Source organism: Pinus tabuliformis, chromosome 4_2 (genome assembly GCF_031772625.1).
Source record: "Pinus tabuliformis cultivar Carrire ecotype Pingquan chromosome 4_2, CPIR1, whole genome shotgun sequence".
Lineage (NCBI taxonomy): Eukaryota > Viridiplantae > Streptophyta > Pinopsida > Pinales > Pinaceae > Pinus > Pinus tabuliformis.
The window spans coordinates 1069119002-1069138259 of NC_142304.1; the positions used below are offsets into that span (position 1 = coordinate 1069119002).

Genomic DNA, 19258 nt, shown 5'->3' on the forward strand with positions numbered 1-19258 from the left:
TGGTTTCAACGTTCATATCAATTTTTGGCTACTAAAAACACTTTATTCATTCATTCATGTATGTAGTATTTGTTTCTTACTCTAATTTAAAGATACTTAAAATAAGCAAGAATATCTACAAAGTAACCCTTATTCAGATACAATAGTTAGTTCATACATTTGCGACCTTGTTTTCATGGGCATTCATTCAGTTACATCATGTAAATTAATAATTTATTATGATGTAAGTTGCACAACTATAAAATGTTATTCTCGATTCAAATTGAATAAGAGAAGATTATTATTATACATATGCCATTTACATAAAGATTGTGGAATGCACCAATAAATTTAAGAGTAAAACCATCCAATTTCAACTATTTTTTATAATCAATTTTTAATAATTATGTTTTTTTTTTAAATAACCTTTAAAATTATTATTTTCTAATCATATCAACGGCCCCAAATCACGATATTGTTTCTTGAAGTGTTGAGGTGTGGGAGTGTGTAGATGTAAAATGTGTGAAACTTGTTAGAGAGAAATGAGAATAAAGGAATCACATGATCTCCTCCCTGGATGCCATATTCTCATCAAATCCTAAAGAAAAAATTATAAGATTGTCAACACTAAATCTTAACATAGTAATGTCAATTATAATATAATATAGGAACACATTCCCAAGTCAATAATATTAGCACATACTAAGGTAAGCTAAAAATGAAGGTAGATCAAAAAGCAGAATTGGGAAATGGTTATTGAACTCAAGGGGTGTATTGATATCTGACCTTTAACTATACTATGATAACTACCATTTGAATAACTTAATATAAGATCAGAGTAACTCGTTCTCTTTCACAGTTAATGATACGCTATATGTCATGCAATAATTTATATCATAAATTTCAAATTTTCCCAACGCATATACGATCAACAATCCTACAATTCATCAAATGTTTTCGGTGAACTATTTCATTGTTTGGGATGAAAATGATAAATTGCTGAAATTCAAATGAATCACCAAAAATGTGGGGAAGTAGTTTCTCATCCTGCAAATAGAGATAACATGATTAGCACCGAAGTAGCTGAATGATGAGTGGGGCATTATTTTCAAATTTTGATCGCGTCACTGGACATATCGTTTGACCTCTTTTGCCACCGTGAAAGGAATCAGATTAGATATGTATATCAACATATATTTTCCTTCTAAACCTTTATAATGTGTCGCTTTGACTACCAACCTCATTCAAATACCTCTATGGTCTTCATTTCTTTTAAAAGGTTCTAGGTTCATTAAATCTTACTGTGAACTAGAAACAAACACGACGATAATTAGAAGAAAGGAGCGATTAAATCTCAGCTTGAATAGCTATCAATGATAAGTACCTTTATTCGGTTCCCATTAATACTTTCCCATGAATTATCATATGATGCCAAATAGAGTATTAGTAATCTGGGAACAATTATGAGACTAATCATTATTTAGATATAATCAATAAATTTTATTAATTTAAGTAAAAGTGTGATAATTTTTAATACAAAATATATTATTGTTAATATTTTTTGTGTAATTGGATTTATTAGGCTTGAAGTATGTCTTAAAACTATTTTTTCTTGGCTAAGAGCTCATCTTCTTCGGACATATGAAAACAAGTTAACGTCCTAAGACCGAAAGGCATATGACAAGAGTGAAAGCCTACTCCTTATGGACCATCAGTGGGATAATTCCAAGTTTCGTGCTTTTCCTTGAATAATCATGATGAGTGCCTACATTCCTGATTAGCAGCCAAAGATGGTTTTCTTACTTGAAAACTAAATTATGATAGGTTTTCCCACTATATTTAAAAAGAAAAAAATTCAAAAACTTTCTATAAAGTGATTTAGGTTTTAAACTCTACTTTAATTGTGGAGGAAGGACTCTACAGTGGAATATAGGGTAGATGTGTAGGCGTTAAATGTTAGATGTGTAGGCTTTAGATGTTAGATGTAAACATTTTTTAAATGTGGGCTCTATATGTAATGTTTTAAATGTCAACTATATATGTACTATAATATAAATTTAAATGAATTTATATATGAATACCTATAATTCTTATATTCATATATGAATTCAATTGTTTCATCCTCTTTAAAATTTGAAGGCTTGGGCCACAATAAAAATCATATGGTCCATTATGTGTTATGGAGGTATTGATATGGTTTAGACTTGGACGAATACTATGTTGGGAACAATGTTAATACTAAGAAGGGCGTTAATCAGCATTAAAGCTAATTTTAATTTTTATGCCAAATTATCTTTACTCATTTAAATTTAGAATCCATTATATGAGAGAAATCATTAAGTAACCATAACAGCAACCATGTCAAAAATTACAAATATAGACATCATGAGCAACAAACACATGAGACATGAAGGTTTAACATGGAAACCCTTCTGGGGCGAAAAACCAAATCTTGTTTTTGTTATTGATGTAAAAATAATAGCACCTACTCTATTACATCAATATGTTTGTGAGCCACCACTCATAGGAAGCACCAACTCCTTTTGTTTGCTTGCTAGCACCCACTAGCAAGAACCACAAACTCCCTCATTTTGTAGACACCTGATAAGATACCAGAAGCACCATGTGAAACACCAACTTCACAGATTTGTTTCAAGCACCAACTTGAAACTCCTTGGATTTATGAAAGCACCAACTTGTAGGAGGCACCAACCCCCAATATTTCTTCAGACACCCACTAGAGATGGAAGCACCAACTTCCTGTATGCAAGCTCCAACCCACACTCAATAAGGAACTAATGTTCTCTGTAGATGGAAGCTACTCTACTTGATATAAGCTTTGTTATCCTCAACAACCTTTCCTCTACGCATGCCATGCTACACTTTTTCCTCTGCTCACTCTATAGCAACACATTGTACTCATTCTTATGCTCTCAACAACATACACTTAGCTCTCGGCCTTCTTCTTCTTCTATGGAACTTTCAGCCTCTTTCCCGTGCATAGGCACTCTCATCCTATTCTTTGCAGCACAGGCTCACACAACAACACACTTATGCACACAGATCTCCACACAGCTCAATAGAAACACTGTTTCTCCCCCCCACTTGCTCAACTGCAATCCTGGGTTTTGTTTCACTGAAATGCAGTTATCAATCTTGTCTCTGTCAGCCATTCACACTATCAGAGTGTACCTCTGCATGGCTTCTCCATCCTATTGTTCTGTCTCATTGCTTGAATTCTCACGCTGCAGCATTAAATCAAAGAATGGGCTTCGTTCAGTCACCAGCTGTGGCTACAATACAATTGATGCAAGGAATGTCCACTTGGGTGTCTTTCAACCTACCGAGAAATAAATCATAGTCACATTATAGACTCAAGGAGATCTTCCATTAAATTTAGTTTGTATCGATAATATGGCTCTTTACCACTCAAGGCATACATTTGAATTGTCTTCTACAAACTAGCATGGCTCTTCTTCTTGTGTTTGGAATCCTAGACTCCCCAGCTAGCACAATCATCCTTTTATGTCTTTTCCAATAGGCCTGCTACTATGATTATTCTCTATGAGAGATTGCAGCAACCATGGGGCTTTCCCCGGAACAAACATGCTAGCACATACATCCATGCTAGTTTGGTTAACATCATTTTCAACATACTTGCTAACTATCAAGAAATACCAACTTCGCAACACATATCACATCATGGGTGTTGACATCAATGCCAACACATTTACTGGCACTAGCCATACAGATAGTGTCAATTGTCCAACAATATCCCCCTTTGGCATAGATGGAAACACCTATTCACTTCTCCACATTGATGGACAATCCTCATGCTACTTCCACACATCTCCTTGTATAAGCCACCAATGTTTTTCTTTCCTCTACTTGGGCCATCACAACTTGTTCTCCAATAAGCTTCTCTCCCCTTTGACATCAATGGAAAAGGGCTACAAGTTGCTTCTTCTCCCCCATGCAATCATTGACTGTCGATTATGAGGGTTTAATTGTTGTTGTGCATTCCTCTTTACAGATTTCTCTTCAAGGGATAATAGATGTCACTACTCTATCAATTGGACTTTTGTGATATGATCCTTTTGAACATATACTTCCTCCATGTCAATAAACCTCCAGTTTTTGACACTTTATGGTTGTCAACTGAATGCTTTCTTTGCTAATGCATATTTTCTACCAATTAAAATTGCCCATGGTACCGCTATTGAATGTAGATACCGCCCATAAGTGATGCATTAAGCTTTCTCTTCACTGCTCCTATGACTTCATCCTCTTTGCTCACTTCTCCTGAGCATCTACATTAACCACCTATGCTCCTCTTGATACCAGGCTAATCCAAATATAGATTGCTTCTTAAATAATACCAATTACACCAAAAAGGATGATACAAATTGGATAATGTACCAGGAAAACTCTAATACTTCCTTTCAGAAAGAAATTCCCATTTTCACAAAAGGCTGCTCCATATGAACCCATACCACCAATTGACATAGTGATACCAATTGAAAGCTAAGGGAGAGCCAAATCTTGTACCTATTGTGTTCAATGAACACAAGACTGCTAGGAAAAATCAAATTCACAACTTAAATGAAATAAGAGTATTTCAACCAAGATGTAAACCTTTCATGTGCAATATTTCTTCCTGAGGATGACAATTGTCTCCTGCTATTGCTTAATAAATCAACCTCCCCTGAGCCAATTCTCTTTGATCTCATGCATCTTCTCCCTTGCATCTACATGAGGACAAATCTTGTGGACCTTTTATCATTCCATACTTTTGTTGCAGCTCATCCTCTTCTTCCCATAACATATGATGTTGTTGTTTACTCCCCTTGAAACCAAGCTGGATGTACTCCTCTCTCTTTCAATGTTGATACATTTGAAATATACAAATACATTATTGTAATCAGTAGGGGGACTCGACCATACCTTCAATAATCAGATGCACCTTTCTTTCTATTCTTTCAGTCTTCTTTCATTTGACTTATTCGACCTCCCTTAAGGTCTTTCTCTTCCTTTACTGAAGAAAAATAGAGGATCCACTCCCCTGAGAAGATCATCTTCCTTCTTCTTCCTTACATGAGTATTACTCTCTAGCTTCTTCTTTGCCCATGTTTGGGCTTTCTCCTAGCTACACATGGCTATAGGAAACTTCTCCTTCAATTCCTCTTTCTTAACCCAAGTCTTCTTGCTGCTTTTTTTCCCTATAGAGGGGTCTACTACAAGAGTAAGAGGACCATTCTTCTTGGTTTTCTTCTAATTTCTTCCTCCTCTTTTCATCTTGATCTTTTGATACTGAGCATTGAAGACAAACTTGTATTCCTCTACTCCATTTTTCCTTCTTGACTTCAAATCATGCGCTGCTACATTTTCATGCATATGCTGAGAAGCATGCTTTTTCACCCCATGTCTGAAGCATATTGCCTCATGCCCAAAGTTGCCACAGTTCTAGCATTCAATTTGGCATAAGAATGGGGTAGAGGAGTTTCTATTCTTGAGAACACCCTTTTCAAGCCTTCTATTACCGTCAACATGCCTTCTTCTAGCCTCTTTATGCATGCTTAGGTTTCTACTACCCAGCGTATCTCGTTTTCTTCCATGCCATCTACAATCTATGGCCTTATGCCCAAAATTATTGCAAGAAAAACAATAACCATGAAAAGGCTTCTGATAGTTAACAATACCTTTTGTTCAAAGGTGGTGTCCTTCAGAAGGAAAGGACCTATGTTGGTTCTTCATGTACCTTCCATGGAAGAATGTGCTACTGCCTTGCATTGTTCCCTGTTGTTGCTTGGTTCTCTTCTATTGCTCTCCTTTTTCTTTCTTCTTAGCATATTGTTGCTAGATTTTCTTCTCTTGTTATGGATCCTTTCCTTTCTATTGTTGAAGTTCAACAACTTCTCTTCCTTTGTTGTTGTTAGAACCTCGATCTGCCTTTATCTGGGAAGTTGACTCTTCAGCGTTTGCAATCTTGGAACTTGGATTTTTTTCGAAACCCAAACCAACTTTGATGAGAGGGGATCCCTACTTAGCAATTATCTCATTCAAAGCCATTTTTCTCTCCTCAAGGTTCTGATATTGAGACAACTCTTCACTTTCCCTTTCTAGGTCATGTCTCAATGAGACTACTTCATTTTGTAGTCTCTCACAGTAAGATTCTCCATCATTTAGCTGAATGACTAATCTCCCATTCAATCTACTAGCCTCTTCTTATTGAGCATTTAGATCAACTATTGTTTTTATCAACTTCTCATTCTCAAGCTCATACTCGTGCAACTACTCCTTTTGTTTGAGATTTGCTTATGATATCTCCTTGATCTCTTTTAGAGTAGAGATCAACTTCTTCCTCAAATATATCCTTTCATCTAGATCCTTTTCTTTGCTATCAGAGGTGTTGGATGAGCCACCATAGAGATATAAAACCATCTCTGTGTCCATGGAGTCTTCCATAGGTCTAAGGGGTATCCCTTCTTCATCACTACTAGGGGTACTCTTATTTTCTCCTATGGATGAGCACACTTGGGATCCCTCTTCTTCTTTAGAGGATCCCTCTTTTGCTATTGCTACTAAAGTAGGTATATCTTCATTACTACTACTAGATGCATGGCTATCTCTATCCTCAAGTGATTCACATGAACATCTAGATAATGAGTGACCTATTTATTTACATTTATCACAAAGCAATAGCTTACCTTCCGAGCCACATGGTATCTCATCTAGGTCTTCTTCTTCACCATTCTTGGAGTGAATATCAGGAGTTTTCTCACAGGAAGAAATATCTTCAATATTTTGAGCATATTTCCTTTTAGATGCCTTCTCCTTTTTCTTTCTTTTCTTCTTATCACTAACAACTACATGTTCTGGTTCACTACTTGAGCAACAAGGTTCTTCAGCCTTCTCTTGAGCCACATTGCAATCTTCTCCATACATACATTGCAATTTGTCTAACATTTCCTTTTCTCTCTCACAATGTCTTACTTCCTCAACATCTAGTTCAGATATCCCTTTCATGATGATTTCCTTGGCTTCTTCATTTTTCTCACTCTTTTCTCGATTCAATAAGGAGCACCATACATGAACATCCAATGCCATTAAATAGGCTCCCGTTCTAACCTTCCAGAGTACATACTTGGATCCATTTAAAAATGGAACTCCTTATCTTGTTAGCCAACCTTCATTAGCCATTTTTTCCCTTTGATCTACCTTTGAGCGATTAAGTTGTTCCTGAAGGAACTTAGCTCTGATAACAATTGTTGGAAACAATGTTAATACTGAGAGGAGGGTGAATCAGTATTAAGGCTAATTTTAACTTTTATGCTAATTTATATTTACTCATTCAAATTTGGAAACCATTATATGAGAGCAACCATTAACAAACCATAACAATAGCCATGTCAAGCAATAAAAGCATAGACATCATGAGTAACAAACACATGAGACATGAAGGTTTAACATGGAAAACCTTCCGGGAGAAAAAGAACCAAAGCTTGTTTTTTTTATTGATGTAAAAATAAGAGCACCTACTCTATTACATCAATATGTTTGTGAGCCACCACTGTCAGGAAGGACCAACTCCCTTTGTTTGCTTGATAACACCCACTAGCCAGAAGCACCAACTCCCTCATTTTGTAGACACTCGATCAACTTACCAGAAGCATCATTTGAAGCACCAACTTCACGGATTTTTTGGAATCACCAACTTGTAGAACCCTATATTTATCAAAGCACCAACTTGGAGGAGGCATCAACCCCCAAGCTTTCTTTAGACACTCACTAGAGATGGAATCACCAACTTCTTGTATGTAGGCTCCAACCCATACTCAATAAGGAACTAATTTTCTTTGTAGATGGTAGCTACTCTACTTGATATCAACTATGTTCTCCTCAACATTGTTTCCTCTACTAATCCCATGCTGCACTTTGTCCTCTGCTCACTCTGTAGCAACACACTATACTCATTCCTTTGCTCTCAACAACATACAATCAACTCTCGACCTTCTTCTTCTTCTTTGGCATTTTCGGCGTCTTTCCTCTGCATATGCACTCTCAGCCTCTTCTTTGCATCACATGCTCACTTAGTCTCATAAAACAACACACTCACGCACAAAACTCTCCACACATCTCACTAGCAACAATGTTGCTTCCCCCAATTGCTCAACTGCAATCCTGGGTTTTGTTTCACTGAAACATAGTGATTGATGTTGTCTCTGTCAGCCATCACTCTTCCATTCACACTATCAAAGTGTACCTATGCATGCATTCTCCATCTTGTTATTGTGTCTCATTGATTGAATTATGCCATTGTAGCATTAAATCAAAGAATGAGCTTCGTTCACTCACCAACTGTGGTTGCAGTACAATTAACGCAAGGAATGCTCGCCTGAGTGTCTTTCAACCTACTGAGAAATAAATCTCAGTCACACTGTAGAAGGAACTCTTCCATTAAATTTAGCTTGTACTAACAGTATAGCTCTTTACCACTTAGGACATACTTCCGAATTGTCTTCCAGAGACTAACACATACCTCAAACATGGTTCTCCCTTGTATAATAAAATCTTTTGTTCAAAGGCTTTATTCTTCATTTAATTCAATGAAGCGTGCATGAGAGGTGAGAGGTAGCTTATTTGAACAAAAGACAGACCCAACACTCTTCCATAAAGATCATGGTCCTCGTCGTCCTTGACTCAACGATCTTGATAGTCATTATTTATTCCATTGAACAACTCTTTTACATGCATTTACTCTTAGTTTTTGACTCGTTCATCCTTCATACGCCTTTGTGCTGCAATATTGGAGCCCCATAGCTCATAACTTTATTAAGGTGATGTTATGAAATCGTGAGATTTTGAGCCTGACCTTTAGCCCCTTTTGCTTCGCCTCTTATTGTTTTTCCACCATAGGACTTACTGTTGTGACCGGCGGCATATCACTTAGGTGTTAAGCCCTTCAGGATCCTTTCAGGGGCCTATCTCCTTATGTTCTTTCTCTATTCCCTTGGTTCTTTGGGCTCCACAACCAAGTGCCAACAACATCAAAAGCTCCCTGGTATCAGAACTTTCTCAATTTAGTCGATGCCACCCAATTTATTTTGTCGATTTTTCAGTTTACCCTTTTTCAATTTAGTTTCATATATACCAAGTTTCCATTTCAATTTCATATACAATCCATAGGAGTAATGTTTAGATTTCAATTACAATTTATTATCTAAATATAATATGAGATTTAATGTTAGAATGTTGTTCAATCCACCTTTATATTATTATTGGTTAAAGTGTATTTAATGTTTATACAATTTAGCATTTAATATATTAAATAGGAGTTTAGATTTATTTTAATTTTGATCTATTATGTGTAAATAGGGATCAAATCTTTCAAGATACAAATTTTTTTTTCTAGTGTAAAATTTGAGAAAAAGTTTGCACCTCGAGAGATCTCTGCACTTAATAGATTCAGGGTTAAGATGATCTAGGATAGTATTTAATAGTGCTAGATTTTGTAAGCATCAAGACGGATCTAGGTCGATATTTAATGTATATTAAGTGTCAGATTGTGCTTGTATTAAGGTGGTTCTATTAAGTTGTTTAACTATGAGACTTTTACAAGTTTTTGGCCAGAACCCAGTCAATTTTTTTTTGGGTTAAATCTTCATTTTTGTTGTTTAAATTTGGTTTTTGACGGCATCAGCATACTAAAAAATCCTAGGGACAATAGAATTGGGAAGGTTTCACAACAAAAACTTGTATTCCAACAATTTCTTGAAATTCTAAATAATTTTAATCACAAAAAAACAGAGATATTTTTAATATAAAATATATTATTATTAATTAATTTTTAATTATATACTTAAATTAAACTTTTTATGAAATCATTTACATGTGAAACTCTGTTATAATTATAAACATGAAAAACAATAATATTGATTTCAAAGATTTTTTTTTATCAAATGATCAGAACTGTGTAAAACTTGAGAATAAACATAACTCTGCCCAAGTTGAAAATAAACACAAAACCAGTGGGATATTTCTTATGACTATTTAATTCGATTATTAAAATTTAATTTAAAAAAAAACACTTCATTTCTCACCACCGTGATTATCATATTCCAGATTCACTGTTTCTTACCATATTCCATATTTAAAGAAAACACTGCATTTATACCATATTCACCATGGACTTCAGTGTCAGTTTTACATGTCAAACTCTCCGTTATTTATGCAGTTTTCATTCGTCAATGTGATATGTTTTAATAATTTTTAAGTTGGTGTTTTTTTAATCTATTATGGGTGAGTTGTGGTTGGTTGACTAATTATTGACTAATTATTTAATTTGAGTGAGCATAATGGTTAAGAACATGTGTTTTTTCTTAAAAGCTTATAGGTTCAAAATCAAAGGGATAGAAGGTTATAGGTTCAAAACCAGAGGGATAGAGGGAATAGAGTATGTATGCCTTGGTAGACTTATTTCTAAAAAGTACTTTGAATTTGAGGTTAAAAACGTCTATTGAATTTTTCATGCACAACTGAAACTTGATTTTTGGTTAAAAATAAATAAAATAATAAACCAAAACTTGATTTTTGGTTAAAAATTAAATAAAATAATAACCCTTAAACATGGTTCATAGATTAATTCATTAAGTTTGAACTTATAATTAATTTTTAATTAATAATCATTTCATTTGTAAAATAACAAAGATTACAATTTACGTCAAGGATATAAATGCCAACAGTGATTTTCCATCGTCATAAAGTGAGTGCGTAGAGAAGGAGAAGGGGCAAATGAATAGGAAAAACAGGATGCGAAAGGGAAAAGGAAAAGGAAAACAGAGGAATGACATGGTAGTTGAAATGCGGAGGAGGAGAGCAGAAATCGCAGAGGTTTTCAAGACTATTTAAAACTGCGAGAGCAGAGTAGCAGAGTATGAGAAATACAGTGATATGTATGTGGATTATGATGAAAAGGAGGTAAGGTGTAATAATTGTAGATGACCCACACTTGAGATGACATGGCACACTGGCATGCAAGGGATGTAATTAATTCTAATTATCTTTGTTGTTTAAGGGATGCAAGGGAATTAGGAATCTTTTCAGAGAGTAAGTTTTTACAGATGTCCAAGAGACTGAGTCGTTGTAATTGTTCAAAATCATCAAGAATTTTTCCTTCTAATTTGTTGTTTCCTAAATATAACCTTTCTAAATTGTAAGATTTCTTAAAGATGGAATGCTACCATTTAAAATATTTGCAGATAAATTTAGATAGGTTAGGCTGCTAAGATTGCCTATATGTGGAGGGATGTTTCCTTCTATCATGTTGCTTGCTAATGACAAGTAAGAAAAATTGATAGAAAGTTTTCCCATGGCAAGGGGCAAGATACCAGATAGTTTATTGGTTCTCAAGTCTAGCACTTTTAGGTGTGAACAATTGGTAAGGGCTATAAGAAAAGGCATGGTTGCAGCAGTATCGTTACCAAATTCATTACCTTGCAAGTATAATCTTTCAAGAAGGCATAGCTTACCAAGTTGTATTGGCACACTCCCACTTAACTTGTTGTAGCTTAGCTCGAGTTCCCTTAGTTTTGAACAATTTCCAATGGAATTTGGTATTGTTCCACTAAGTTGGTTTCCCCATAAATATAAGTAACTCAAATTGAAGAGATTTGACAAAGACGCAGATATGGTCCCTGATAATTCATTGAGATATAAAGCTTTTGAAGACTAATGAGCTGGCCCAATTCTTGGGGAATGCTACCAGTGAAATTGTTTGTGGCAATGTCTAAGAGAGTCAAAGTGGAGATATTTGACAAAGGAGTAGGAATGGTCCCTGATAATTCATTCTCATCGAGATAAAGAGTTTGGAGACTAGTGAGCAGGCCCAATTCTTGTGGAATGCTACCAGTGAGAGCGTTTGTGGAAATTTCCAAGTCAGTCAAAATAGAGAGATTTGACAAAGAAACAAGAATGATCCCTGATAATTCATTCTCATAAAGATAAAGAGTTTGGAGACTAGTGAGCAGGCCCAATTCTTGTGGAATACTCCCAGTAAGTTTGTTTTCATAAATTCCCAAGATAGTCAAAATGGAAATATTTGACAAAGAATTGAGAATGTTCCTTGAAAATTCACAATAAAATTAGTGAGTAAGATATTTGTTTCTGCAATTTCTAAAATAATCAATACTGACATGACATGTTTCCAAAGGAAGACGAATTATACCTCTCAAGATGTTCGACACCAGGAAAAGCTGTTGCAGATGTGTGAGGGAACCCAACTCTGGCGGAATACTTCCAGTAAGATTGTTGTAGGAGAGTGCCAAGTCAACCAAATTTGTGCAATTGCTGAGTTCATTTGGGATGTTCCCTCCCAATTGATTGCGGTGCAACCAGAGGGTCTTCAAACGAAAGAGGGATCCGAGTTGAGGTGGGATATAGCCGTGGAGCAAATTGCTACTGAGATCAAGCGTATGAAGAAACGTAAGATTGGCGAGGGAAGGAGAGATGGGGCCCTGTAGATCCCTGGAAGTGAGGTTGAGGGAGATGACTTTGTGCAAGTGACGGCAGTCCAGTTATAGAAGGGGATTGCGGGGCTCCAGTCGGCCATTGAAGCATGGGGATCAGAGGTGATATGGTTCTTAAATGCCAACAATGATTTTCCATCGTCATAAAGTGAGTGCGTAGAGAAGGAGAAGGGGAGAATGAATAGAAAAAAGAAACGAGTATGAAGAGGAAAATAAAAACAGAGGAATGGCATGGTTGTTGAAATGCGGATGAGGAGAACAGAAATTGCAGAGTTTTTATGATGATATGCATGTATTGTCTAGATTCCCTATTTACACATAGAAAAATGGATCCTCTACTTCACATGGTGTTTAGAGATAAGAAGGTTGACAATTATTAACTCTTCATTGGTTAAGAGGAACTGAAAAGGATTATGCGGAACATTATACCTGATATGGATGATATTGTTGTTCATCTGAATAAAATAAAATGCTATATAATTATAGACTCAGACGCTGATTCCGTATCACCTTAGGATGGAGAAACGATCATCAACGCTACCCCAGTCCATATGGTCAGTGAAAATTCTTCTCCAAAACAACCTATAATCATTTTAGACGAATGATTCCTCCTCTGGTTTTCTGATATCCGATGCTCCAATCGTGTTTTTTTGGGTAATTTTCTGTGTCTTTTTTCATCACCCTAGTATGTTTGTCCTTTTCTTACTTAATCCACTTTGTTGTCGAAATTTCATGCTGTCAACAACTACGGCATTTTTGAATGTATAGATAATCCTCATGGCTAAATCTTCACCCAAGTTTTGTTATCTATTCACAAACAAATCAACCACTGATGAGCTTGTAATAGTATAAATATTTTTAATCTGGTTGACAAGGTCAAAAAACACTTCTTAAAACATGAGTTGTATTTTTATTTTTTTGAATATCAATAAAAATCTTGATGAGGGCACTAATAATATTGATTTCAAAGACTTATTTTATAAAAAGAACAAATGTATGTAATGGTTGAAAACAAACATAAAAGTGAGGAATAATATGTCAAGTGAGATATTTCTGATAACAATTGAATTTGCATATTAAAATCTATTTAAAGAAAATACCAGGCACTAATAATATTGATTTCAAAGACTTCTTTTATAAAATGATAAGTATGTAATAGTTGAAAATAAACATAAAAGTGGGGATATTTCTGATGGCTATTGAATTCGCATATTAAAATTTATTTATAGAAAACATTATATTTCTCACCATCATGATTACCTGCCGAATAAAAGTATTCCATATTCACTAGTGATTTCTCTTTCTATTTTAAATAGCAAACTCTCCATTATTTACACACTTCCAATTCTTCAGTGTGTGTTTTAATAAATTCTATCCAGTGCTCTCCTCTGCACCACTTGTGTGGTTGGTCCACTAACTATTGGCTTCATGTGCTTTCATTTATATATTGTTTATTTGTGACAGTTTATGAAAAGTAGTTTGATTTTGGAGTTCGGAAATGACTATTGATTTCTTTGTCATGCATCACTCAAGGAAAAAGAAATAAATTTAGAAGGAAAGCCATCGTGAATGATATTGGCATAGGCATCAGATTTAACATTGTTGAAAGATAGATAGTTTGGCTTTACATATTTATTTTCTGCATCCTTAATAATTAAAAGTTCAATTATTTTTTACATTTAAAAAAATAAATCTTAATATATTAAAAAGAATTAAAAGAATCTTAAAAGTAATGACACTTAATCTTTAGTTTAAATATAAATGAAATAATTACCCTCAAAACATGGTTTATAGAATTAATTCGTTAAATTAGAAATTAAGATTTAAATTTAGATAATAATTATTTTATATATAAAATTGAAAAGACTATAATTTAATTCAAGAAAAAGGATAGTAACATCAAGTAAGGATAATATATCAAATCAAATGCATATTTACAATCTATTTAATATTATATTGTAAAAAAACCTTTATTTCCAAGGACAATAATTACAGATAGATAATACACATTTATGGAAATTTATTTGGAAATTTGTATTACAAATAGATAATATACATTTATGGAAATTTGAAGTACAAAAAAATTTGTCATTGAAAGAATAATGACAAGGCTCAAAAGCTTTTGTTGTTGTTAACTTCACAAACTAATCGGCAGAAGAACTTTGGTCATTTAGTATAGGTGCATCATTGCTAGTTGTATTTAAATTGCTAAGCAGATTGGATATGCTTCGTCTCAATCCTCTAGAAGTAATTGAATTTTCTATCAAATCTTCTTTGATGCACTCCAAAGCCGTTACTACAAATTTCATAGTTGGTCTTTCATTTGGTGAATGCTTTGAACAAAGCAAACCAACACGCAACAAAGAAACTAAGCATTTGTACACTTTGTTTTCTTCAAAGTCATCACTGCCCACTTCAATAAAAAGGTCATTGTCAATTACCTCCTTTACCCTATCAGGAAATGCCAAGTTCACCCAATTGTGCAAGTTTAGGTCTCCAATAAACATGCCACTTGTTGGTTGTTTTCTAGTAAGAATCTCCAATAACAGAATGCCATAACTGTAAACATCTCCTTGAGAGGACACTGCCACACCTAATCCATACTCTACAATAAAGACAACAAATTTTGTTAAAGCAATGCATACAATATTTTTAATGAGAAAAAGACAAGAGAAAGTAATATCTTAAAATGTCATACCTGGGGCAATGTAGCCCATAGATCCTCTCAAAGCAAGTGTAGAAGATAATGAACCAGTGGAGCTTTCACCAATTAGTTTTGCAATACCAAAATCTGTTACATGGGCTACCATATCTTCATCCAAAAGCACATTGCTAGGCTTTATATCACAATGCACCACTTGTACAAAAGAATCATGATGAAGATATTTTATGGCATGGGCTACATTTATGGCAATGTCTAGTCGTGCTCTCAATCCCAATTCACACACAACCTCTAAATCGTTGTTGTGTATATTAGGATACAAATGCTTCTCTAAGCTTCCATTAGGCATAAACTCAAACACTAAGCCTTTGAAATGGAGGTTTGAGCATGAAGTTATGATTTTCACTAGATTCCGATGTTGATTTTTTCTCAAGACATTGCATTCTCCTTTAAAAAGTTTCTCACCTTGATCACTTTGCAAGCTAAGAACCTTCACAGCGACAAGAGTGCCATCGATCAAAACTCCTTTATAAACTAACCCAAAGCTACCTGTTCCCAACAAATTGGCCTCAGAAAATCCATCTGTAGCTCTATGAAGCTCTTGATATGAGATCCTTTGACGCCCAAACTTTTGGAAAATAGCTCTTGAGACATAAATATTTTGTATATGCATATTCCTTCGCCATAGGGTCAAAAGAAAACAACATAGTATAAAAGCAACAATTCCACTGACTGGAAATAGTACTCTTTTCACAATTGTAGGATGGCCTCTTGGTGTTGGACAAGCAGATAACTGGAATACTTGTGGTCCACAAAGGTTGGGATTTCCATTTAGGGAAATGGAAATTGATAGATTTGCAAAAGGTCCTCCTGTTGGAATTTCCCCAGTGAGTTTGTTAAAAGAAAAATTCAAATATTGAAGCATTTGCAACTTGTTCAAAGTAGGTGGTATTATCCCTGATAAGGAGTTGGAAGAGAGATCTAGGCTCATAAGGCTTTTTAAATTTTCAAGTGAATCTGGAATAGAGCCTTGGAAAGAATTTTGAGATAAATTCAACGAAAATAGTTCAACACAACTTCCAAGTGTAGATGGAATGACTCCACTCAAGTGATTAGCAGAGATATCTATAGCTTGAGCCATTGAAATTTTACCAATCTCCAAGGGCAAGGAGCCTTCTAATAAATTCCATGACAAATTCAAATAGAATTGTAGATTATAAAGTCCAGCAATTTCTCGTGGTATGCTTCCAGTGAGCATATTGTGAGACAAGTCAAGCAATTCCAAATTTGTACAATTTCCTAAGTTGGAAGGTATGCTCCCTGATAATTGGTTGTGATGAAGGAGGAGATCTCTTAGTTGTTTAAGGGATGCAAGGGAATTGGGAATCTTTCCAGAGAGTATGTTTCTACTGATGTCCAAGAGACCAAGTCGTCGTAATTGTTCAAAGTCATCAGGTATGTTTCCTTCTAATTTGTTGTTTCCTAAATATAACCTTTCTAAATTTTTAAGGTTTCTTAAAGATGGAATGCTACCATTTAAAAGATTTCTAGATAAATTTAGATAGGTTAGGCTGCTAAGATTGCCTATATGTGGAGGGATGTTTCCTTCTATCATGTTGTTTGCTAATGACAAGTAAGACAAATTGGTAGAAAGTTTTCCTATGTCAAGGGGTAAGACACCAGCTAGTTTATTGTTTCTCAAGTTTAGTTGTTTTAGGTGGGAACAATTGGTAAGGGCTATAAGAAATGACATGGTTGTAGAACTACCTCTACCAAGTTGATTGACATTCAAGTATAATCTTTCAAGGAGGTATAGCTTACCAAGTTGTATTGGCACACTCCCACTTAACTTGTTGTGGCTTAGCATGAGGTCCCTTAGTTTTGAACAATTTCCAATGGAATTTGGTATTGTTCCACTAAGTTGATTTCCCCATAAATATAGGTAACTCAAGTTAAAGAGATTTGAGAAAGAAGTGGGAATGCTACCAATGAGATTGTTTCCTTGAATGGTTAAAACAGTCAAACTGGAGATATTTGACAAAGACGCAGGTATGGTCCCTGATAATTCATTTTCACCAAGATGAAGTCTTTGGAGACTAGTGAGCAGGTCCAATTCTTGAGGAATGCTACCAGTAAGTTTGTTTCTGAAAAAACCCAAGTGAGTCAAAATAGAGAGATTTGACAAAGAATTGGGAATGTTCCCTGATAATTCATTCTCATCAAGATAAAGAGTTTGGAGACTAGTGAGCAGACCCAATTCTTGTGGAATGCAACCAGTAAGTTTGTTTCCAGAAATTTCCAAGTCAGTCAAAATAGAGAGATTTGACAAAGAATTGGGAATGTTCCCTGATAATTCATTCTCATCCAGATAAAGAATTTGGAGACTAGTGAGCAGGCCCAATTCTTGTGGAATGCAACCAGTAAGTTTGTTTCCAGAAATTTCCAAGTCAGTCAAAATAGAGAGATTTGACAAAAAATTGGGAATGTTCCCTGAAAATTTACAATAAAATTAGTGAGTAAGATATTTGTTTCTGCAAATTCTAAAATAATCAATACTCAGATGACATGTTTCCGAAGGAAGACGAATTATACCTGTCAAGATGTTCGACCCCAGTAAAAGCTGTTGCAGATGTGTGAGGGAACCCAACTCTGGCGGAATACTTCCAGTAAGATTGTTGTGGTCCAGCCAGAGGGTCTTCAAACGAAACAGGGATCCCAGTTGAGGTGGGATATAGCCGTGGAGCAGATTGCCACTGAGATCAAGCGTATGCAGAAACGTAAGATTGGCGAGGGAAGGAGAGATGGGGCCGTGCAGATCCCTGGAAGTGAGGTTGAGGGAGATGACTTTGTGCAAGTGACGGTGGCTGCAGGTGACGGCAGTCCAGTTACAGAAGGGGACTGCGGGGCTCCAGTCGGCCATTGAAGCATGGGGATCAGAGGTGATATGGTTCTTAAATGCCAACAGTGATTTTCCATCGTCATAAAGTAAGTGCGTAGAGAAGGAGAAGGGGCAAATGAGTAGGAAAAACAGGATGCGAAAAGGAAAAGGAAAAGAGAAAGGAAAAGAGAGGAATGGCATGGTGCTTAAATGCGGAGAGCAGAAATTGGGCAGAGCAGCGGAGGAGAAATGCAGTGATATATGTAAGTATGTGGATTATGATGAGTATTTATAATAGAGAAAGTTTGGGCAGATGGGAGGAGGTGAGGTGTAATTAATTGTAGATGACGCACTGTCACTTCGTGTCTTGTACGAATGGTGGAGCCCATAGAGCTTCGAGCATATGAAGTTAATGGCGTAGGGATAATTTTTATTAAGAAGATATTTACATGTGTAACAACAATACTTAACTTGCATGTTAGTTACAATTCAAATGGCTCATTCACTTTTTTTTTTTTTGTACTTTTACAATCACGCACATATCGTTTTAAGTCATTTTATTTTTTCTAATTTCTGTTTATCGTTTGCATAAATTTATTTTCACGTTTCTAATTTTATGTTTTAGTAGTTGATTGTATAGTGTAAATACTCTTTATTTAAATTTAAATTTTCTTTAATTATTTTCTATTTAAATTTTGATTTAATTAATTTATAACATATGTATAAAGTTTAGTCTGATATTTAAAAATGTTAATTCATAACATATGTATAAAGTCTAATTTGGTATTAAAAGAAAGTTAATTTATAACATATGTATAAAGTCCAATTTGGTATTAAAAAAAAGTTAATTATAACATATGTATAAAGTCTACTTTGATATTAAAAAATTCATATTCTTTATTAAAAAAAACTTACTCCAAAATTAATATTCAGGTTAAATAAACCATTTCCTCCCTCTCAATTTCCTTACTTATATTTGATGGCTTATTTTGGTTTCAAAAGATTTACAACTCAACTTTTATATTAATATTTTATAAAAAAATAAAAAATTATTATATTTAATTTTTTTATTTTTTAAATAATAATATGTTATTAAAAAATAAAAATTTATGTATATTAATATAGAGGGGTATTCTACACCCAAATATAATGGTCATGTGTGATTTAATTTATATTAAAGGTATGATTAACATTACCTTTTTTAAATAAAAATAA

At 34.7% G+C, this 19258-nt stretch overlaps 1 protein-coding gene across 1 annotated transcript; it reads right to left on the minus strand.

Annotated features, from left to right (window-relative positions):
• Positions 1–14554: 14554 nt before the first annotated feature.
• On the minus strand, positions 14555–16280 carry LOC149173332 (putative LRR receptor-like serine/threonine-protein kinase At3g47570). Its single transcript, XM_089424554.1, has 2 exons — positions 15202–16280; positions 14555–15108 (listed from the first exon to the last, which is right to left on the minus strand). Exons 1-2 carry the CDS (start codon positions 16154–16156, stop codon positions 14648–14650), a joined length of 1416 nt encoding a protein of 471 aa, XP_089280680.1. The 5' UTR covers positions 16157–16280; the 3' UTR covers positions 14555–14647.
• Positions 16281–19258: the final 2978 nt, after the last annotated feature.

Coding starts and splice junctions, on each gene's coding strand:
- LOC149173332 (XM_089424554.1), bottom strand. CDS start 16,156: ATGAGCCTAGATCTCTCTTCCAACTCCTTATCAGGGATAATACCACCT. Junction 15,109..15,201: donor TATGGGCTACATTGCCCCAG/GTATGACATTTT, acceptor TCTTTATTGTAG/AGTATGGATTAGGTGTGGCA.